The sequence below is a fragment of the Ranitomeya imitator genome, chromosome 3, assembly GCF_032444005.1.
Source record: "Ranitomeya imitator isolate aRanImi1 chromosome 3, aRanImi1.pri, whole genome shotgun sequence".
NCBI lineage: Eukaryota > Metazoa > Chordata > Amphibia > Anura > Dendrobatidae > Ranitomeya > Ranitomeya imitator.
The window spans coordinates 339,732,920-339,757,801 of NC_091284.1; the positions used below are offsets into that span (position 1 = coordinate 339,732,920).

At 42.4% G+C, this 24,882-nt stretch overlaps 1 protein-coding gene across 16 annotated transcripts in view; it reads right to left on the reverse strand.

Moving 5' to 3' along the window:
• LOC138669913 (protein 4.1-like) overlaps positions 1-24,882 on the reverse strand; it is a 405,915-nt gene that overhangs the window by 272,496 nt on the left and 108,537 nt on the right. For 13 of the 16 annotated variants that reach the window (XM_069756779.1, XM_069756782.1, XM_069756772.1 and 10 more), the window contains exons 2-3: positions 8,026-8,485; positions 7,261-7,461 (exon numbers count right to left, since the gene is read on the reverse strand). In XM_069756779.1, the coding sequence (XP_069612880.1) occupies positions 7,261-7,461; positions 8,026-8,478 (654 nt within the window). In that variant the 5' untranslated portion in view covers positions 8,479-8,485. The remainder of the gene's footprint in view (positions 1-7,260; positions 7,462-8,025; positions 8,486-24,882) is intronic. The other 3 variants (XM_069756785.1, XM_069756784.1, XM_069756783.1) reach the window with 1 other exon arrangement.

A 24,882-nucleotide genomic window follows, 5' to 3' on the forward strand; every position in this document is an offset into this window, starting at 1 on the left:
GCTGCAGCGATCCAGACAACGATCCCGATCGCTGCAGCGTCGCTGTTTAGTCGCTGGAGAGCTGTCACACAAACAGCTCTCCAGCAACCAACGATGCCGGTCCCCTGGTAACCAGGGTAAACATCGGGTTACTAACCGCAGGGCCGCGCTTAGTAACCCGATGTTTACCCTGGTTACCAGCGTAAACATAAAAAAAAAAAAAACACTACATACTTACATTCCGGTGTCTGTCCCCCGGCGCTCTGCTTCTCTGCACTGACTGAGCGCCAGCCGGAAAGCACAGCGGTGACGTCACCGCTGTGCTCTGCTTCCGGCTGGCCGGCGCTCACAGTGCAGAGAAGCAGAGCGCCGGAGGACAGACAGCGGAAGGTAAGTATGTAGTGTTTGGTTTTTTTACATTTACGCTGGTAACCAGGGTACACATCGGGTTACTAAGCGCGGCCCTGCGCTTAGTAACCCGATGTTTACCCTGGTTACCAGTGAAGACATCGCTGAATCGGCGTCACACACGCCAATTCAGCGATGTCTGCAGGGAATGCAGCAACAAAATAAAGTTCTGGACTTTCTGCACCGACCAACGATGGCACAGCAGGATCATGATCGCTGCTGCCTGTCAAACTCAACGATATCGCTAGCCAGGACGCTGCAACGTCACGGATCGCTAGCGATATCGTTCAGTGTGAAGGTACCTTAAGTGACATCACTGGATTCAGGGTCTCTGCTCCAACATCACGCTGCTCTCAGATGGAGTAACACACACAAAAAAAAAACACGGTGACTTGTTTTCGTTTTTCTTAAAATCAATACAAAATTTGCATAATTTTACGTTGAATGAGCCTATGCAAAGGTCATTGTGAAGAGTGGGGAGCAGGGTGATATCACCTATAGTCATTGGTGGATCTTTTCGGATCAGTTGCGTGTAGAAGTGTCATTGTGTAAGGCGGCAGCCATGGGTTCTATTGCGTGCATTACAGTTTACAATCTTACAGGACAGAGGCCTTCGCTGCCTCATCGTCCTTGACTCCTGGATCAGCCACACAAACATCAGGGTGTAAAGTGCTGCAGAGCGCTAGTTACGACCGAGCTGCTGTCCAGTTGGACTCTGGCACTTTACAGACAAGGGGGTGTCCCAGTCCCAATGTGCTGTAGGGTGTGGGGTGCCTCACACTCACTTGTAGGTCACCGACCTCCACTGCCTCCAGTCTTCTGTCCTCAGGAGCTGCCTAAAGGTACCGTCCGGATCGCTGCAGCGTCGCTGTTTGGTCGCTGGAGAGCTGTCACACAGACAGCTCTCCAGCGACCAACGATCCCGAGGTCCCCGGTAACCAGGGTAAACATCGGGTAACTAAGCACAGGGCCGCGCTTAGTAACCCGATGTTTACCCTGGTTACCATCCTAAAAAGTAAAAAAACAAACGCTACATACTTACCTACCGCTGTCTGTCCTCGGCGCTCTGCTTCTCTGGTCTGGCTGTGAGCGCCGGGCAGCCAGAAAGCAGAGCGGTGACGTCACCGCTCTGCTTTCCGGCTGACCGACGCTCACAGTCAGAGCAGGAGGAGAGCAGAGCACAGCGCTGGAGGACAGACGGCTGTAGGTAAGTATGTAGTGTTTGTTTTTTTACTTTTAGGATGGTAACCAGGGTAAACATCGGGTTACTAAGCGCGGCCCTGCGCTTAGTTACCCGATGTTTACCCTGGTTACCAGCAAAGACATCGCTGAATCGGTGTCACACACGCCGATTCAGCGATGTCTACGGGGAGTCCAGCGACGAAATAAAGTTCTGGACTTTCTTCCCCGACCAGCGATCTCCCAGCAGGGGCCTGATCGCTGCTGCCTGTCACACTGGACAATATCGCTAGCGAGGACGCTGCAACGTCACGGATCGCTAGCGATATCGTCTAGTGTGACAGTACCTTTACACAATGCATGGGACACCAGGTTCTTTGCAAGAGTCAAACTTTTACCAGACAGTCCAAGTTCATCAGGTTTATACAGGTGAGATAGGGCACAACAATTCACACTTTGTTCCTCCTTTTCTGTTCTGCCACATATTCATTCTGGACTACCCCTAAGCACGTTTACTCCATCAGCCTCAGGGATTCGTTGTCCACTCCAGCAGGGCACCAGTGACCGACCACATGCCCCTCATGTAACTCCATGTCCATTGACCTAGTGATGTCGGAAGACCAGGCCTGCCCCATGCTACCTGGCCCAAGCCCTAGGCTTCAGACATTGTTGGAATGTCCATCAGATCAGGGTTTTCCATTTGGCAGCCCGCTGCCCTGAACATTTGGCCCATACTGCCCCTAGCAATCCACCTCACCTGAACCTTCCTCCACACCTCATTGGCTGACACTGAACTTCCTCTAACCAGGAAGGGAAGTGCCCCCATTCTTATCTGCACTAGTGCCCTGCCACTGGGCTAATCGTAACCTTAACCATTTCCGATCTATATGCTAATCTGTTCTCTATCCTATGGTTGGTGCTTATACTTAGGGGAAATATTATAAAATAAAAAAATATATATATATACACACACATATACACATGGAACTCAAAAACCTTAAACAATAGGTAATTGTCTGATTATAGCTTCCTTTTAAAAAGAATCTGTGACTTTCCCAAAACATGTCTATTTTATTATATGTTGGTATTCCACATTAAATAATTCTGGAGCATTTTAGAACACTGCATTATAGTTCCTTGGTTATTCCTAATAAAAGAGGATGAATAAATTCAGAACTTGTGATATTTCATGGGAAATACAATTATTTCCTAAAACGGACATGCCAGAAAAGATTATAGGTCTGCTTTAAATAAGGATCTTAACCTTTATAAAATATTTTTTGGGTATTTCACTGTCCTTACAATCACAAGCAGATCTATCAAACCTATTCCCTGCTGTGTGCGCGCCTGTGTCTGCCGAGCTATGCACCTCTGAAAGGGTTGGGGTGAAGTACTAAGCAATCAATGGAGATCCAGGGCCTAACTATAAAGGGCACTGAAATTTTAAAAACCTTATAAATTTGTTTAGTCACCCTTTAAACCTAAAAACTATCTAAGACCGGGTTCAGATTAGCGATCGGGGGCTCAGCGGAGGGTTGCGTACGTTCTCCGCTAAGCCCCACATACTTCTGCATGCGTCCTGTGTACCCATCTTTAACATTGGGTACGCAGGACATGTGGATGCGTTGTTTCGACGTGCCCACCGTCCGCACAACATGCAACTTGTTGCGTTCCTGTGTGGTCGGCGGGTGCATCAAAACAATGCATCCGCATGTCCTGCGTACCCAACGTTAAAGATAGGTACACAGGACGCATGCAGAAGTATGTGGGGCTTAGCAGAGGACGTACGCAGCCCTCCGCAGAGCCCCCAAATGCTAATGTGAACTTAGCCTAACATCCTGGAATCGAGCGCACACCGAATGCAGCCAAAAGGTTCATGATGTGTTTGACCATGGTTCTGTTCCACTTTCCTTTGCAGAAATATTTGCAAAACCAAGTTTAAAAGGTATTCCCATCTCCAATATCCTATCCCAAAATGCACTAAGTGCAATATTGATATTCACAAATACCTCCAATCAGTTTTTCTGATTTACCATGTCTTTCCTCATGTGCAGGATCCATGGTTACGGCCACTGGCAACTAGCTGTCACTATGAGTGGTCATGGGAGTGGGATCCTGGAGATGGGAATACCCTTTTACCATTCCCATATGAATCAGGAGGAAAATATAGTGCAAAGACATGTTAGCTAGAAACTTCCTAGAAGAGGCAGTCCATGACTAAGAAATGCTGGTGTAGGCTCTGCACCTTCGTTTATTCTGCAAAGATACCGTATTTGCAATTGGCAGCCTTTCCTAGATGTGATGTGTGTCAGAGAAAGTCACAGGAGGCAGCCTTCAGCTCCATTTTATGAAAACCTAGCTTCTTATGGAGCTCAAACCAAATACAATGGTTGTTGGATATCTTTCCTATATGTTGGAGCACTTTAGGAATCTCATTTGCAACAAACAAACGTGCATTGGGAGCTAAATATCTGACGTTATAGTATGGAATAATTTATTAACTAGCATGCAGTTTATCTCACAATGCTCATAGACTATCAGACGGCACATACAAGAAAAGAAAAGCAGTCAGAAGATGTACACAATATAAAGGTACCGTCACATTTAGCGACGCTGCAGCGATCTAGACAACGATGCCGATCGCTGCAGCGTCGCTGTTTGGTCGCTGGAGAGCTGCACACAGACAGTAACCCAATGTTTACCCTGGTTACCAGTGAAGACATCGCTGAATCGGCGTCACACACGCCGATTCAGCGATGTCAGCGGGAGATCCAGCGACGGAATAAAGTCCTGGACTTTCCCCAGCGACCAACGATCTCCCAGCAGGGGCCTGAACGTTGGTCGCTGTCACACAACGATTTCGTTAACGATATCGTTGCTACGTCACAAAAAGCAACAATATCGTTAACGATATCATTATGTGTGATGGTACCTTAAGGCTAGGTTCACATTATGTTACTGGCGTCCGTTAGACGGACTAAGTTACACCGCGGCATAACGCGGTGTAACGCAGTCTGTTAATGCCGCCGCGGTGTAACGCAGTCCGTTAATGCCGCCATTAACCCCCATGTCGGACGCCTCCCTAGTGCACGCCCACAATGGCCGTGTGCTAGCGATGTGCCATCATTGAGTGACGGACCCTGGGACGCGGGCTGCAGCATTTCCGGGTTCGTCACCGCTAGCGCAGATAGAGCATCTGCTAGTTCTATCTGCGCTAGCGCGATCACATTTCTGCACTTGTGTTAACACATGTGTTGAACGGGCTGCTTTAACGCAATGTGAACCCAGCCTAACTAATTTCTTGTGTTTTCAGGCAAGAAATGCATTTTAATGGCCAGTGTGAACAGAGTGAAGCAGTCACACAGTCCTGATAGATGATGCATTTGATGAGGTGTGAGATGTGCTGTCACCTCATCAAACCACAACTACCCCATCAAGCACAGACCTCACTATATCCAGTTACAGTTCCAATTGCATAAACATCACCATATTCTCACAAACCTGTCCCCACTGGGCTCACACACACCTCGCATGCCTGTTCAACGCATACCTCTCCATAGCCACAGTCACACAGTCCCGACTGCTCACACCACCCCACATCCTCCACACCTCCCTATACCTCCTCTGTCCAGCACACACCTTCACCATAGTTGCCATTGTAGACTTAATACAGTTCAGTCCAGAAATATTTGGACCGTGACAAATTTTGGCATTTTAGTTAATTTACCCAAACATATTTCAGATACAGTTATATCATAAATATGGGCTTAAAGTGCAGACTCAGCTTTAATTTGAGGGCATTCACGTCCCAACTGAAGTAAGGTTTTACAAATTACAACTCTTTAACCCCTTCACGACATGCACCGTACAAACTGACAGCGACATTTAATGTGTGATTCCAGAAAGCGCAACGGAAATCCCTTATATCAGTGACCCCATCACGTCTCCAGCAGACCTTTAAGGTTGTCACTGCCAGATTGTTATGAGCGCCGTCCGGTGGTCGGCGCTCATATCAAGTCAGCAATTCTGCTACATACAGGAAATCTGATCATCGCCTGTATGTAGCAGAGCCGATCAGGTTATGGCAGCTTCTAGTCTGCATGGAGACTATTGAAGCATGCCAAAAAAAAAAAAAAAGTTCAAATCACCCCCTTTGGCCCCATTAAATAAAAAAAATAAATACAAAATAAAAACACATGTTTGGTAACGCCGTGTTCAGAATCACCTGATCTATCAATATAAAAAGAGGAGGAAACCCAGCCTTTGATGACGTCCATGGCCTGTAGACTTCAGACAGTCATTGCCTGCAAAGGATTATCTACAAAGTATTAAAATGAACATTATATTTATGGTCAAGTAAATTTGTCCAATTACTTTTGAGCCCCTGAAATGAGGGGGCTTTGTAGAAAAATTGTTGCAATTCCTAAATGTTTCACAGGCCATTTTTGTTCAACCCCTTTAATTAACCCTGAAAGTCTACACATCAATTGCATCTCAGTTTTCTCATTTTAAATAAAAAATAGTGGCATTCAGAGCCCAAATCATGAAGTTTTGGCACTGTCCAAATATTTCTGGACCTAACTGTATGTATAGTAATAATATTTCTGTCTCATAGGTTACGTTAATGGGAACCTGTCATCCCCCAGGCGTTTTAAACTAAAAGGTGGCCCTTTTAGTTGGGGTCCCTTCCAACGCTGAAATATTCATTTTTATAATTTGCCCCTCATACCTGTAGTCTGTCCGGGGGGCATGTCTTTTCCCCTGGACATAAACCCCTCACAGCCGTCACTCTGGGCCTCTGCATGCCAGGCACCGCCTCCTCTTCCTTCATTAGCGTCCCCGGCGCCTGCGCTGTAAGTTCGAAGGGCAGCGCAACTGCGGGTGCCCAACCCCCCGCTCCCCCCACCCCCCCCTACCCCCAAAAAAAACAAAAAAAAAAAAACAAAACTTACAGCGCAGGCGCCGGGGACGCGTTTCTGTCTGGGGGGAAAATGCCCCCAGGTCTAATTAGAGGAATCAGGGACAAATTATAAAATTGATTATTGCAGCGTTGGCAGGGACCCGAACTAAAAGAGCCACCTTGACAGAATGCAGCATTAGTGCTGCACAAGGTGGCTCTTCTAGTTAAAAAAAAAAGCCTTGGGGGGGGGGGGAGGAGTGGGGGTGGTGGAAGTGACAGGTTCCCCTTAAAGGCTATGCTTTAAATTTAAAAATGCATAAATAATCCAAATATCTCACCCAAAATAATAAATATATATATTTTTTTTAAATATTGAGTCACATTGTCCAAGCCTGATACGATTCAATATGTAGCAAGGAAATTTTAAAAGCCTACAGATTGTAAATATTGTAAATATTTTGTAGTTCCAGTCACTTGGCATTCACACAAACTTAAACCAATGTATTTGAAAACATAATTGACCTAAATACGTACAGAAAGGTACTTTTCTAACCAATTCTTTTGTATTGCTACAAAAGATTGAAAAAATAAAATAAAATCTGCAGTCTCTGTTATTTACATTAAGAAAATGAATCAGTGATTCATCAAAATTATGCAAAAAAAAAAAAGGTTGGAAATATACTCCAGCATATGTTCATAATTACAGACTACATTTTTGTGGATTTAAATATGCACATAACCTTGGACCTCTGACATTCCATCACCTTTGAAGTACAACCTGCAAACACCCTTACCTCCAATTCACACTCATACAGGGTATCATCAAGAAGGGAAACTTTACAACGCATGTTGGCTGATCTCCTGACCACTCTTTGAGGGTTCTTCGCTTCTTCAGTTTTCAGGAGCTTTTGTTCTGAGGTGCCTTCAGCAGTGTCCTGTTCGTCCTCAGGATTGACTTCAGTGTCTTGATAGTCTTTCCTATCCTCCTGCGCAGGCTAGGAGTACACAAAAATTAAATTATAAAGTTCAATAACATACTGGACAAAATTTTATTAAACCATCAACACAAAACATTTCATCATTTGTATATTTTTCCTGTGATCTATCAATACCATAATGCCATGACATGGCATCACAACAGCTAAAATTCTCATTTTCCTAAACAAACTGAGAGACCATTAGAACATAATTAGGAAGGCTGAATAGTCATCTTTATAACTGTCAGGAGTCCTGTGTAATCATGAACATTAACTTCGTGTTGGAGCTTCCCTTTAATTCAGAAGTTTCGGCTAGTCTTCTATATTTCTCTACTTTCCTATACGTTTGTACTTTGTGAACAGAAAATATATTTTTACCCTTTCCAAACTAACTTTTCCAATCTACTCCATACTTCATGTGTGTGTATATGTATGTATGTATGTATGTATGTATGTACGGTATGTATGTATGTATGTATGTATATATATATATATATATATATATATATATATATATATATATCTATCAGATTTAGCCCTACAAACAGTTGCAGGCTGTAGTAGTCAGATAATATACATCACCTGGGTTTCTGCACTGCTAAGAGAATGAAGGTCAAGAGATGGGTCAGTTCGCAGCTCAGGTTCTGGATCTGCAATTGGAGCCTTCAGAAATGCCTCATCATCCAAATGTTCTCCCAAACCTTCATCTAATTCCTTTTGGTCTGCATCTCTTTTTTCTGAAGATGACTGAATGTCTTTGTCTTCCTCAGTCACTTGAGATTTTGGCCTTTTAAGAAAGGAGGAGAAAAGTCTTGACAAACCCTTGCCTTCAGAATTCCGATCTTTATTTTTGCGGGTGCTGGGTGAAGCTGTGGCAGGAGAACCCTGAGCTTCTACAGTTTGCTGTTTATCCTCAAGGACAATTTCCTCTGGGGCACTTTTGCATGCCCCTTCTTCCTCTTGATCCTTCCCTTCCTGCTTTTGGTCCTGGGGAGGACTTTCTGCCTCAGCAACTACACTTTTCTCTGTTGTCATTTTTAGACTGCAACAAAAATTGAAAACAATGCATTAAGAGATAAAAAAGTTCTAGCTTTAGCCATTTGTGCTGAAGGACACAATGCAAAATAAGCACATTTATTTCCAGATGAGTATATATAGAACAGTAAGAAAAGAGAAACATGCAGGATTTTACTCAATTGCAGAAACAGGGTGGGGAGGGCAAAAAAAAACAAAAAAAATAACACCAAAATTCTTTATATGAGAACATCTTTCATCTTGAAATCTAATGACTTAAAGACCTGTCGTAAGACGAAAAGTGGACAGTTTTGCCCTTATTTTATTCCCGCTGCCCACGAGTATTACATTTTTTTTCTAATTTTTCCCCATACGGTTTCAGAGATATATATATTTTTCTAATTTGGTGCAAATTTTTATTGTCTTTACCAAGAAGATCCTTCTACCAGCATGGGATGGGGCTTGCACAATCAACCCACAGGGTCGCACCTCCTGTAACCCCGCTCCTTCGCCGGTAAGGTGATTTCGGACTGCAAGACAGACTCCCCCATAAGACGCATTTTTTTTCCCCTATTTCTCTTCTGAAAATTTGGGGTGCTTCCTATTGCCCAATGCGTCTTATAGTCTGAAAAATACGGTATTTGTACACTAGTGAAAAAAAAAAAAATTGTGGTTTTGAAAAAAAAAAAAAAGATATTTAGTGACAATTTTTATGTTCCCAAAGGGGTCATCGCTCACAGAATGCTTTGGGGACCCGTCTTTCGGCTGCTCTGGAAAAAAAATTTAAAAAAAAGAAAAAAGAAAAAAGGGCCCCTATCTCTGGAACCGTATGGCAGATTTAAAATTGCAAACAACTGAATCCTTAGAGCAGCAGTAGTAATCCTTCTATATTACTTCAAAACACTTTTCCAGTGATTACTTTGCATCTCCGTTTGAAAGGTAAACTTGCCCCCCTTCACCAACAAAATAGCCAAACAAACCAAACATCCACAATGTGATCACAAAATACATTTTAAACACTAATTTTCATAAAATTGCAGTAAGGAAAAATGACCTGCAGGTGGCACCACACTACCCCAAAGCATACGACTACAGAGCTGAAACAAATCCTAACATTTGCCTTGGGGGCTTTCCAGCTTGTCAAACTCCTTGCCCAGCCGATTTCAGGCAGGCACATATATAAAATATTTGATACATATGTGGAAGTAGAATAAAAGTAAAACTTTAACTGTTTAAGACTTCAGCTTTAAAACTGAAGATATAAATGAATGCAGCCTAAAAGGGACCGGACAAGTTCTGAACCATCAGATTTTCTGTATTATTGGACATTCATTGAAAAGTCTAGCTTCCTTCTAAGGTTGCAGCTTATTGGTGACCTGGAGTCACCTCTGGTTCCAAGTAAAAAAAAAAAAAAAATGCAGCATTGACATAACTCAGGCTGCAATATTTTCCGGTGGGAGTGATTGGTTGGAAACAACCTTGCAAAAATTTGAAGAAAAAAAAAAAAAGAAAAGAAATAATCTGCAGATACATTTTTTAAAGAAATATTTCCATTATACAATGGTGAAAATATGCTCAGTTATGGGGTCAATTATCCTTCATTTTTACTGTCAAAGTGGCACTGCTGTACAGGGAGCTGCTCCGTTCACATACAAAGGGCTGTGCTGCACTTCACTACACTGCAGATAGATGTCAGTGCTGCTGTGGCGGGGGAAAATGCTGCTACCCCTGTTCTTTTGCAAGGTCCTGACAATCCGAAACAGTGCCACGCCACAGGGCATTAAAGTCCCTTTTTTATTTTATTTTTTTACATCTTTTTGTGCCGTTTACCTTTTTGTTTACTGTCTGAGAGGCCGTTGGAATGCTGGTCAGGAAAGCGTCCACGCTTTAAGATATTTTCTGGTGCTGTTCATACACATATATATATATACACATACATACATACATACACACACACACACACACACATGTATGAAAAAAAAACAGGAGAGGGGGCAGGATGTGGGGTACTTTGGGGAGAGAGATGTAACACATTCTGGCTTATTCCAAATGCTTCTGTACTCCTTTTTCGCATTATGTGTTTTATAGTGGTTTCGCTGCTGTCAGTTTGAATCCACAAGGTGCACATACCAACGAGGAAAAAAGCAAACACACAGGTGTCCACATTTTTTACTTCGACTGTATATAATTATACATATGGACATACAGTTGTGTGAAAAAAGTGTTTGCCCCCTTCCTGATGTCCTATTCTTTTGCATGTCTGTCACACTCAAATGTTTCAGATCACCAAACAAAATTTAAATATTTGCCAAAAACAACAAGTAAACACAAAATGCAGTTTTTAAATGAAGGTCTTTATTATTAAGGGAAAAAAATCCAAGCCTACAGGGCCCTGTGTGAAAAAGTGAATACCCCTAAACTTAATAACAGGATGGGCCCTAAACTTAATAACAGGATGGGCCACCCTTAGAAGCAACAACTGCAATCATGTGTTTGCGATAATTGGCAATGAGCCTTTTGCGACGCTCTGGAGGAATTTTGGCCCACTCATCTTTGCGGAATTGTTGTAATTCAGCCACAATGGATTCACTGTGTGAAAAAGTGATTGTGATTGCCCCCCATGCCAATCCCTTAAGGGTATGTGCACACGTCCAGATTTTTAGCGTTTTTTTTTTTTGTGGAATTTTGCCATAAAAACGCTATAAATCCGCTAAAAAAAACGCTAACATTATGCATCCTATCATTTAGAATGCATTCCGCATTTTTTGTGCATATGTTAGCGTTTTTTTCCGCAAAAAAAACGCATACCGCAAAAAATCCAGACATGCTATATCTTTTTGCGGATTTTCTGCGGATTTCCTATCCAAATGGACATTCCGGAAAAATCCGCAAAAATTCCGCAAAAAATCCGTGCAAAAAACGCATCAAAAACGCGCAAATTCCGCGAGAAATCCGCGCGAAAAAAGCACGCGGATTTCTGGCAGAATTCTCAGGATTTTGTCAGGAAAATATCCGGACGTGTGCACATACCCTAAAACATAAATTAACTTTGGTTTATCACATCTTTGGGAAGCTAAGCTCCAATTCCCTCACCACACCCAGGCCTGATTACGGTCTCACCTGTTCTCAATCAAGAAATCACTTTAATAAGACCTGCCTGGCAATGTGAAGTAGACCAAAAGTTCCTCAAAAGCTAGACATCATGCTGCAAATTTGTTTGGTGACCTAAAACACTTAAGTGTGATAAACATGCAAAAGAATAGGAAATCAGGAAGGGGGCAAACACTTTTTCACACAACTGTATATTTTAAAGTTTATATTCTAAAATTTATTGCTTGGTGTCACAGATAAACATCTGCATTTAAAATTTTGTTTGAATGCAGATTGCACATTTTCTGTTAGTACAATAAACCTCATTTCAAGGCCAGAAACATTACTGTGTCCAACAGTTATTAGATATATGAAACTGAAATAGCTGTTGCAAAAAAAAACTATTTTTATAAAACATTAAGCTTAAGATTAATAGGGGTGCCCAAACTTTTTCATATAAGTGTATGTTGTACCTTCAGTTCCAGTAGGTAGTGGTTAAGGCCCTGATATTTGGTACTCAGGAAGGTTCCAGTACTTCCGGAACTGAAGCATTTCCCAGGGGAGGTCCCCCAAACTGGAAAAAAGGTAAGGCGCAAAAAAGGTGCCAAGTGTGTTACAAAAGGGGAATACGCAAGAACACCATTTATCAATGTAACACCTACCCCAAAAAACCTGGCCTGTGTATGAAAAATTGCTTCAAATTGTACCACACCTCCATGCACTACCAATTTACTTAGATTTACATAAACAGTAGATAAGTTCCAAGAAGGGGGCACATCCAGATAAGTTCCTTGATGGTCTAGTTTACAAAATGATGTCACTTGTGGGATTTTTTTCTTCTTTTACTGTTTAGGCACATCAGGGGCTCTGCAAACAGAACATGACGCCCGCAGATCATTCCATCAAAGTCTGCTTTCCAAAACGTCACTACTTCCCTTCTGAGCCCTGATGTGTGCCCAAACAGCATTTTTTTTTTTTCACACAGATGGGGTACCAGCGTACTCAGGACAAATTGGACAACAACCTTTGGGTTCCAATTTCTCCTGTTACCCATGGGAAAATTAAAAATTGGGGACTAAAAGATAATTTTTGTGGGAAAAAATATAGGATTTTTTATTTTCCCGCCCAGGCATTATAAACTTTAGTGAAATACTTGGGGGGTTCAAAATTCTCACTACACACCTAGATAAGTTTCTTAGGGGGTCTAGTTTCCAAAATGGGGGCACTTGTGGGAAGTTTCCACTGTTTAGGCACATCAGGGGCTCTCCAAAACGCAACATGGCGTCCGATCTCAATTCCAGCCAATTTTAGTTTGAAAAAGTGAAACGGCGCTCCTTCCCTCCCGAGCCCTGACGTGAGCCCAAACAGTTTTTCCCCCCCACATATGGGGTATCAGCATACGCAGGACAAATTAGACAACGTTTGGGGTCCATTTTCTCCTTTTACCCATGGGAAAATAAAAACATTGTTGCTTAAAGTTTATTTTTGTGGCTAAAGTTAAATGTTCATTTTTTTCCTTCCACGTTGCTTCTGCTCCTGTGAAACACCTGAAGGGTAAAGGCTATGTGCACACACTGCGGATTTAGCTGCGGATCCGCAGCAGTTTCCCATGCATTTACAGTACCATGTAAAGCAATGGGAAATGAAATCCGCAGTGCACATGCTGCGGAAAAAAACGCGCGGAAATGCAGCGGTTTATTTTCCGCAGCATGTCAATTTTCTGTGGATTCCGCCCCTGCTCCAATAGAAATCTGCAGGTGAAAACCCGCAGAGGAAACCACAAAAGAAACCGCGGTAAATCCGCAGTAAAAAACGCAGTAAATTCCACAATGGAATCCGCAACGTGTCCACTTAGCCTAAAGGTTTTGTAAATTTTGTTGTAAAGAGGAGAAATCACTGGTTAACTTTTAACCCTTAGACGTTCCTAATGAGAAAAAAAATTGTGGTTCCAAAATTGTGCGGATGTAAAGTAGACATGTGAGAAATGTTATTTCATAACTTTTTTTGTGTGATATTTCTCCGTTTTAAAGGGCATAAAAATTCAAAGTTTAAAAATTGCAAAATTTTCCAAATTTTTGCCAAATTTCCATTTTTTACACAAATAAATGCAAGTTATTATCAAAGAAATTTTACCACTAACGTGAAATACAATATTTCACGAGAAAACACCCTCAATCGCCAAGATCCCTTGAAGCATTCTGGAGTTATTACCTCAAAGGAACACTGGTCAGAATTGTAAAAATTGGCCTGGTCATTAACGTGCAAAACAACTCTTGGTGGTAAAGGGGATAAAATAGAAGATGCAGGAGGCTGCATGTAATGAGCTGCCATAAAACCAAGTTATGGGCTTGATACTAGGCTCAGAGAACGTAAGAGGGTAAAAGGTATGCTTCCACAGTCGGTATACGCTGCTGAATGAACGCTGCGTACAGCTGCATCGTGCAATCCCCAGCGGCCGGATGTTACAGCATGGTGGATGGGATTTTATGAAATCCTGTCTCCACTAGGGTTGAGCGACTTTTACTTTTTTAGGGTCGAGTCGGGTTTCGCGAAACCCGACTATCTCAAAAGTCGAGTCGAGTGAAATCGGCTGATTATGGCGAAAAGTCGAGGATCGATCAAAACACGAAACCCAATGCAAAGTCAATGGGAAATCTAATTTCTTCTCCCTCTCTCCTCCATCCCTGAACAGAAAAGCTGGTGTTACACATTGCAAATCGCTACAGCGCACAAGCGACAAGATGGCGATAGGCGTCCACGCCCCTAAGACCTATGTCATCACTCTGCCCACGCTCCTTCATTGGCTGAAAAAATGGGGCCAAACGCGTCATACGAAACGCGACTTTGACGCGAAGATCGACGACCGCATGGCCGATCCCACACTAGGATCGGGTCGGGTTTCATGAAACCCGACTTTGCCAAAAGTCGGCGACTTTTGAATTTGTCCGATCCGTTTCGCTCAAGCCTAGTCTCCACTATGCGTGCAGGGATGCCTCTGGCTTCCCTGTGTATATGCACATGCGGCGCGTCTTTCCAGACCACAGCTTGTCAATTTATCTTGCGGAGACGCCAAGTCTCTGCAAGATAAATATCACAGTTCAATGTATAGGATGCGGTGATTCCGCATGGTTCAATGAACTCATGCGGAATCACCGCACGTACAAGAGTCGGCAGCGTCCAAAGCGCTGCCAATACATTACCGTGGAAACATACCTCATGAGGTTTACCACCATTGTGCTTTATATTGCAGTTTTGTCATTAGCAAACATGCCAAGTGATAGCTTTGAATAAAGCAACAAATAAAAGATTTTTATTCTGATATACAATCCAACCAGATCTACTTTCTGCTCAACAGTTTCTTAAAAACAAAAAAAACAAGTAGAATGTAATAAACAAGCAAAGTTCTAATTGTAAATAAGTGCATGCTTCCTCTGTCGGCCAGATACACGACTGGATGTTTATGCCCACACCCTGTCAAAGTAGAGGCCAGTCTTCCTGCAAAGAACATGTTATCTCTGTTTATTAAATGATGCTCATTACGTACGGATATCCGTTGTCCTTTTAGCAGATATGGGAATATCTGATTTTTAAATGTGAATGTTTAGCTGTGTAATGCTACGCTGACGACAACACAATAGAGGTAGGGAGAATGTGAGATCAGAAGCAAACAGAGCTACACACAATTTGATGGGCAAGGGCATGTTCACACAGCATTTCTGAAAATATGGACCAGAAATTTGGAGCTGAAAGGAGCAATAATCAACGTGCAGTGGATTTTTAAAATGCGAGATGTATTATTCTTCATTCACCCTCCCACAGTATTATCTTCAATATTAATGAAAAGCTAAAAATTCTATGAAAAAGAAAAAAAAGGTAAGAAATTGTACAGTGCATTTCATTGGCGTGACTGTGCTAAATATAGCTTCAGACATGCAGCTTACTACATTATTTATGAGCATAGAAAAAGCCAAGACTAGCGCTGCCACCGCCTGCTGTAAGGAGCAAATTTAGGGCATTTTCACATATGCCAGATTTGTGGCAGAAATGAAGCCTGAAAAGAAGTTCCAAACAACTGGAGGGAGTTCTTTTGGTAGCAGGCACACCTCCCTCACATTTATCTAAACAGTCAAATATTTCTGCAGCTTTCCTGAACACAAAAACACATCTCCAGAGTGTGCACCTTCAGACCCACCAACACTCAAATACTCTACAAAGCTGGGTATTTATCCCCTGGATTCCTCCTGTTCTATCATCCTAGCACTAAACATGGCTCATTAACCCCTCTCATCACTTAGTGTGCTGGATGATTTTCCATAGGTTTAGATTAGTGAAGCTAACAACCTCAGTGCTACATATCTCCCCACTTGTACTTTGCCAGTTCCAGTCTGGACACTTTTTGGCAGATAGAAATCATGGAGCCCCATAGCAGAATTTCTTCTTAAAGGAATTTCTCCCCATAGTATAATGCACTCCCCATAGTCTTCTATACAGTATTACGGCCAACATAATGTACTTACTGATACAATTTTTTATTTTTATATGCAATCACCTCTACTTCTTGTTGTAGTGACGTCATCGCGCTCACTGCACTGAGACGTCACACGGCGGGGGAGTATGATGGAGGAGGAAGTGTCACCTGACGCTCCCTCTTTGATCACGGCTTTCAAATGGATCAGCAGGGTGCTGAAACAGGTGAACTTGCAATAACGGGCGGAGGGGCCCAATGCCAGTGCTGGCACTGCCCCCCCCCCCCCTCCAGCTCACAAGCCACCAAAGCAGCAGCGTGGCCTGCCGTCATTGGTCGTGTCCCTGCATTCTGTGCGGGCTCTGATGCTGAGGCCCTCTGTTTTCCGGCACATGACAGCTGATGTCATCAGCTGACGTGTCCCTAACAGTGATGCAGTCGCGATCCACCCGCGGCTATTAACATGTTAAATGCCACTATCAATCTGACAACGGAAGCGTGTCACTAAACCAACCCATCAGCGCCCTTGTCACATGATCGCGGTGCTTCGATGGGTTGGCATGACATTCTGGGGTCTACAGGAGTCATTGCCCTCATCCAGCCCCAGATCCAAAACGGAGACGTTACAGGTCTCAGAAAATGGCTTTTTTTTTTTTTTTAAAACAAAATTTGGATTTGTGTTTTCTACCATTTAAATAAAAAAGAACCTATACATGTTTGGTATCCACATACTCGTAATGGAGAATCGTAATCGTGGGTCAGTTTTAGCATTTAGTGAATATGGTTAAAAAAAAAAACAACAATTGTGGAAGAATTGTGGAATTGCACATTTTTGCAATTTTCACCACACTTCAAATTTTTTCCCTGTTTTCCAGTACACTATATGGTAAAATCAATCGATCAAAAGTACAACTCGTCCAAGCCCTCAAACGGCCATACTGACTGATAGAAAATAAAAAAAAGTTATAGATTTGGGAAGAAGGGGAGCAAAAATGAAAACTCAAAAACAGGAAATCCCAAGGTCATGAAGGGGATAAATTAGAAACCAATGGTAAGTCTACAAAAATGTTTGGCAGGGTTTTAGTTGTCTTTTGGGGGCGTTTTATGAGAGTTTTAGTCGTTGCCTAAGGGTATGTGCACACACTGCATATTTGCCTGCGGATTTTTCTACACTGAATCTGTATCTCTTGGCAGAAAACGCAGGTTTGTTTTTTGCTCGTTTTTGGTGAGTTTTTGAAAGCTATATAAAGATATATTGAACAAACAAACAAAAAAAAATGATTTGTGATGTAATTTCTTGTCCAACCTCCTCTTTTACATTTGTCCAACCCACACTCCATTACACACAGAGACAGATAGACAGATGGAAGGAATGGGACAGACAGATGACAGATCTATAGATAGATAATATCTATCTATCGATAGAAGGAATGAGAGAGATGACAGATAGATCTATAGATAGATAGATGACAGATCGATAGATGACAGATCGATATATACATAGAATGATAGATATTATCCATCTATCTATAGACGGTCATCTCTCGCATTCCTTCCATCTATTCTAGCATCTATCTCATTCCTTAGATAGATCTATCGATAGAAGGAATGAGATAGATAGGATAGATGACAGATCTATAGATATACAGTATCTATACATATATAGATATTATCTATCTGTTATCCATCTATCCCATTCCTCCCATCTATCGATATAGAAGGAATGAGATAGATATATTTTTATAGATATATCGATCTACATCTATCCATTGATATATCTATAGATATAACTATGTACTGTATGCCATGTTGTATATACTGTATGTCATATGTTCTGTTGTATGTCATATGTCGTATGTCATGTTGTATGTACTGTTGTATGTCATATGTTGTATGTTCTGTTGTATGTCATACGTTGTATGTCATGTTGTATGTACTGTTGTATGTCATATGTTGTATGTTCTGTTGTATGTCATACGTTGTATGTCATGTTGTATGTACTGTTGTATGTCATATGTTGTATGTTCTGTTGTATGTCATGTTGTATGTACTGTTGTATGTCATATGTTGTATGTTCTGTTGTATGTCATACGTTGTATGTCATGTTGTATGTACTGTTGTATGTCATATGTTGTATGTTCTGTTGTATGTCATACGTTGTATGTCATGTTGTATGTACTGTTGTATGTCATATGTTGTATGTTCTGTTGTATGTCATGTTGTATGTACTGTTGTATGTTATATGTTGTATGTTCTGTTCTATGTCATATGTTGTATGTTCTGTTGTATGTACTGTTGTATGTTCTGTTGTATGTACTGTTGTATGTACTGTTGTATGTACTGTTGTATGTACTGTTGTATGTTCTGTTGTATGTACTGTTGTATGTCATATGTTGTATGTTCTGTTGTGTCATAGGTTGCATGTTCTGTTGTATGTACTGTATGTCCTGTTGTATGTACTGTATGTCATCTGTTGTATGTACAGTATGTACTGTATGTTATATGTTGTATGTTCTATGTGTTTTTTTATTATTTTTTTTCACATTCAACACATTAGCCGGATGATGGGACTACTACTGTCCCAATATTGGCTTATGTGTCAATCACCATCACTGTAGCAGTTTCAGCCCGATGGGACTTGTAGTCCCGCCCACACACACACACACACACCGGACAGCGCCAAACACACCCCGGGACAGCCCACAGACGTCTCGGCAGACTCACGGACAGCCCGCAGACCGCACACAGTCACCGCCCACACAATTCCTTCCTCCCGATCTGCAGCGTTTCCCCCACAGTTAAACCGCAGATCTTTTTCACATCTGCGGTTTTGTTGCGGATGTGCCTGACTCAATGCAAGTCTATGGGTGCAGAAACGCTGCAGATCCGCACAAAGAATTGACATGCTGAGGAAAAAACAACGCTGCGTTCCCGCACTTTTTTCTCCCGTAGCATGTGCACAGCGGATTTGGTTTTCCATAGGTTTACATGCTACTGTTAAACGCATGTAAAACTGCTGCAGATCCGCAGTGTCAAAACGCTGTGGATCCGTGGGAAAATCCGCAACATGTGCACATAGCCTAAGGAATTTCCAAGCTGAGAAAACCACCCAAAAAGTAAACAAAAAAATAAAACAAAACAAGAAACCACTTAAAATGTCACATTAGGACAAAATTAGGTGAAGCAGGTTCCACTTGAAAAAATAAAATAAATTTGACCTCAAAGCAAAACAAGGGAAAAAAAAACCGTTGTGTGGGCATACCCAAAGGGTGCAGTGTCAGATCTCACCAATTTTAAACTTCTCAACCATCCTCAATATGTCAAGTCTTGGACAATCGCTTTAAGCTTAAGTTGTATTAGTCATTCTCAGAATGGCAGGGAGTTTGTAATCTACTCCAAGAATCAGACTGCTCTCTTGTGGGAATGTCACTTCTAGTAAGGCCGGGATCACACATGCGAGAAACATGGCGGTGTCTCACATGTGAAATCCAAGCTGTGGCGCCGGCACTGTGGAACGGATCGTGCGGCCGCATAGCAATACATGGAGCCGCACGCTCCGCTCCGAAGTGCCGGCGCCAGAGCTTGGATTTCACATGCGAGACACGGACGTGTTTTTCGCATGTGTGATCCCGGCCTAATTCATGCACTGTGCCCAGGGTGCTGCTGCCTTCATTAGCTCATTAGAAAAGTTTTTGTTAGCATGAGTAAGAAAGTTATCTTGGACTGTAGACAATAAGGCATGCAATTCCCCTCTCTTCCTTAGGGTTTTGTGTACATGTCTTTTTCAAGAAGGTACACTCTAATGGGGTGAAAAAGCGCTAAAGAATCACTACAAAGTATGAAACATGCATAGCAAGTGTGGTTGATTAAATTGGTCTATTAAATTTGAGTTAAATGAATAAACAAGCCTACATGCTTTGATTAACTTGTTCTTACCTTTAGAGCAGTGGTCCCCAACCTTTATGACCTTGAGGACCACCCAGAGAGAAGGTCGAGAGCCACATTCGGCTCCCAAACTCTCACAGTATTGACAACCAAAGACCCCATTACGGGTATAATGATAACCAAAGCTTTTGCACAGAAATCATCCCAAAGAAGTCTACTAAGATCCAGGGGTTCCCTCAATACCCCCCATTCAGCAATATCCCATCACATACTCCCAACACTTACCTACAGAGTGAAGCTCCTCCTCTGACCGGCAGTATCATCCGGTCTCCAGCGTACCATACTTACATTCTCTAAACCCCTAGGACTAGTATGTGTGCATCCAGATCTGATGTTCTGTGCAGGGTTACTCACAAGATACCATGCATATTTTTGAGATGTGCTCTTCATAGCACTTTGCTAGATTTGGAGCTGGAAGACCGCCACAAGCCAGAATTCATTGGATGACGAGCCAAATGCGGCTCCCAAACTACTGGTTGGGGATCCTCGCCTCAGAGCATTTAGCTAAAATAGGCACCTTCTATCACTGAGTTCAGTTGGAACATAGGGTTGGAAGAGATGGACATGGATGTGCTGGCTCTCTATTCAATGCTCAGCTGTTGGTAAGCTAAACACACAGCATTCTGGAATTTTATTTGTAGCTAAAAAAAATGCCTTAGTTCTTGTTCATTTTAAAAGGACAGAACGTTGCATAACTAATTCCACAGTTCTAAAGCTTTATTTATAAAAACCTTGACAGATGAGTTATCAAAAATCAAACTACCAGAATGGGTCCTACCAAAACAGATTGCAGAATGAAATTCTCCTCCAGCTTTTCTGTTGTGGTCATCATAATGATGGCCTTCAGGAAGGTCTCCTACATACAGCTATATATTCTAGTGCATATGGGAGCCCTAGTAAACCCAAGTTCCACTATGAATTTTTGGCATTTCTGATGCTGCATATTTTTTGCAGCAATTTTGTCCCAATTGGCTAATTAGGTTACTTGTATTTTTCATTGCATTTTCAAGAGAATCCTTACTGCATTTTTTCAGCTGCAGTTTTAATTTAAGGCTTGACATGCCAAAAAGTAAAATGCTTTGTTTTGGAAACTTCCTGTTACTTGGCTTTGAATTACAGGCGTTTTACTGCATTTCCACACACATGCTTTTTATGCATCTCATTCAAGTCTATGGGGAAAATCGTATATTTACTGCATGAGTAACTGATTGTTGCAGATTTCAAAACCACATCCTATGATTTGATGCAGTGCAAGAAAAAAAAAAAAAGCATAGTGGGAATTACAAAGTTTCCTGGAACGCTCTGTGTATTTTACAGGCAAAAATCCTCAAAAAAAAACAAAACACAAAATTACCAAATACTCATGGGAACTTAGGGTACCGTCACACTATACGATTTACCTACGATCACGACCAGCGATATGACCTGGCCGTGATCGTAGGTAAATCGTAGTGTGGTCGCTGGGGAGCTGTCACACAGACAGCTCTCCAGCGACCAACGATGCCGAGGTCCCTGGGTAACCAGGGTAAACATCGGGTAACTAAGCGCAGGACCGCGCTTAGTAACCCGATGTTTACCCTGGTTACAAGCGTAAAACTAAAAAAAAAACAAACAGCACATACTTACATTCTGGTGTCCGTCAGGTCCCTTGCCGTCTGCTTCCCGCACTCACTGACTGCCGGCCGTAAAGTGAAAGTGAAAGCACAGCCGCTGTGCTCTGCTTTCACTTTACGGCCGGCAGTCACAGTGCGGGAAGCAGACAGCAAGGGACCTGACGGACACCAGAATCTAAGTATGTGCTGTTTGTTTTTTCTTAGTTTTACGCTTGTAACCAGGGTAAACATCGGGTTACTAAGCGCGACCCTGCGCTTAGTAACCCGATGTTTACCCTGGTTACAAGCGAACGCATCGCTGGATCGCATCGCTAGATCGCTAGATCGGTGTCACACACACCGATCTAGCGATGACAGCGGGAGATCCAGCGATGAAAGAAAGTTCTAAATGATCTGCTACGACGTACGATTCTCAGCAGGATTCCTGATCGCTGCTGCGTGTCAGACACAGCGATATCGTAACGATATCGCTGGAACGTCACGAATCGTACCGTCGTAGCGATCGAAATGGTATAGTGTGACGGTACCCTTAGTCACGAATCGTACCGTCGTAGCGATCGAAATGGTATAGTGTGACGGTACCCTTAGACTAAGGGTACCGTCACACTATACCATTTCGATCGCTACGACGGTACGATTCGTGACGTTCCAGCGATATCGTTACGATATCGCTGTGTCTGACACGCAGCAGCGATCAGGGATCCTGCTGAGAATCGTACGTCGTAGCAGATCGTTTAGAACTTTCTTTCATCGCTGGATCTCCCGCTGTCATCGCTAGATCGGTGTGTGTGACACCGATCTAGCGATGCGATCCAGCGATGCGTTCGCTTGTAACCAGGGTAAACATCGGGTTACTAAGCGCAGGGCCGCGCTTAGTAACCCGATGTTTACCCTGGTTACAAGCGTAAAACTAAAAAAAAACAAACAGCACATACTTACATTCTGGTGTCCGTCAGGTCCCTTGCCGTCTGCTTCCCGCACTGTGACTGCCGGCCGTAAAGTGAAAGCAGAGCACAGCGGCTGTGCTTTCACTTTCACTTTACGGCCGGCAGTCAGTGAGTGCGGGAAGCAGACGGCAAGGGACCTGACGGACACCAGAATGTAAGTATGTGCTGTTTGTTTTTTTTAGTTTTACGCTTGTAACCAGGGTAAACATCGGGTTACTAAGCGCGGTCCTGCGCTTAGTTACCCGATGTTTACCCTGGTTACCCAGGGACCTCGGCATCGTTGGTCGCTGGAGAGCTGTCTGTGTGACAGCTCCCCAGCGACCACACTACGATTTACCTACGATCACGGCCAGGTCATATCGCTGGTCGTGATCGTAGGTAAATCGTATAGTGTGACGGTACCCTAACGCTTTGTGCATACTAAATCTTTGCAGAGGTTTTAGATTAATTAAAGAAAAAACAAATCTGTGTTTTTCTTAATAAAAGTATCCTTAATCACTCCCAAACATCTCATTTATATTCCTAGCAGCCAAGCAAACTACAGCATTGGCCTGGGGGAAAAAAAAAAAAAAAAAAATCAGGTTTAGATTTATTAGAAGAAGTCAAGAGACGCCTTTTCTTGATATACGATTACGGTAAATAAAAATTATCTGCCATATTATGGATAAATTCCGTAAATTTGAGAAAATATGGCTTCCCTGGGCGGAATACGCCAACCACACCTCCTTTGACACACCTTTACTTAGTCTACGTGCTCCTGACTAGAGTTGAGCAAATTTGTTCGGGTCCCCTGCTTATTCAGCAAGCTATAGCGCTTACTCAATAACCTGCGGAGGCAACCCGGATACCTAGAGCGTCACGGCTAATCAGCTGTTCAGCACCGCAGCTGCATGTGCCTCGGCTGTGTCACCGTCAACACACATGCATGGAGAGCTAAACACAAAGGCTATCCATGCATGTGTCGTGACTGTCACAAGCAGCTGCGGAGCTGAACAGCTGATTAGCCGCCGCGATCCAGAAAACCAGGGTCCCTCTGCAGCTTATTCGGTAAGCGCCATAGCTTGCCGAATAAGCAGTGGACCCGAACAAATTTGCTCAACTCTACTCCTGAGACTTTTTTTTTAAAGGAGTTTTGAGATCTGAAGTCTCTGCTCCAAAAAGCTATGTGCACATTTGCTAAAAGGAGGTATACACAAATGGCAAAATGAAATGCTACATGTATGGAGCATGGGGTTTATAAAGCTCTGTACTAGAGAGCTCTACAGTCTACAAGAAATATAAAGACTAATCTCATACATCTTTCAATCCAGTTTCAAAACGTGTTACCCATTATATTTTTGTATTCCTTTTTTCATTAATAAAGGTTTAAAATGTACTTCCCTACCCAATTTCCTTCTGAAGTTCCAATTTTCCTAATTTTGTCCTGCTTTACATTGTAAAAATGGCATTTTCTTTCAGTGGAGTTGTTATTTTGTAGAACCATCTGCTTGATGGAGAGAAGTCACCAAGCTGTTGCGTCTGTCTCAGGTGCATGATCAGCCTAAACATTCAAGCATCTTATTATAAGACGTACACTCCAGCTGCGAGAAATGCAAGAAAGATCTCTGTATACCAATCCATGTGTCTTCCTAGGACAAAGGAGGGGGACAATAACTCTGCTGGACAAATAAAGGGGGTAGACATTTATGCCAGTAAAAACTAGATAAAAGAGATTATGACATTATGTTGCTGGTTGTATTTTACATTTTTAAACATGAATGCACTGCAGGTTATCCAAAATCTGTACTAACTACAAATATGTTTAACTACAATATGTAAAAATAGATTCTTAATGCTGACCACATTACAGCATTTGTTAGACACATGCAATCATTTTTCAATGCACACAGACAGAAAAGCTGTATAATTAGCATTTTAATATTTTACTTTGATTCAAAAAGATTGAAGACAGAATAACATCTCCGTTGTGAGAAAACATGACACTGAATTATTTTTCAACTGAAAAACAGTAACAACCTAGGTTCCTACAGAGTTTAGGAGATATATGAAATAATAGCACCTCCTTAAGACTGTATAATTAAAGTGCTAATTAGAAGGATCTAACCAGTCAAAAAGTACCGTAATACTTTCATTAATAAAAAAAGTGTAAACAGGTTATGCTTATCTCTCATACAGCACAATATTCCCCTTCGGACTACAATTTTATTCATGCACTGAAAAGTGCAATCAGGCAATGAGAAGACAGCAATACTCTCTGCTAAACCCACACCCAGAGAAAAAAGCCATCCCCTCCCTGAACAATAGCTCCCCCACATTGCAAAAAGCCTTCTCAAGCAAATATTTTATCATGTCACCTCTGGTTGTC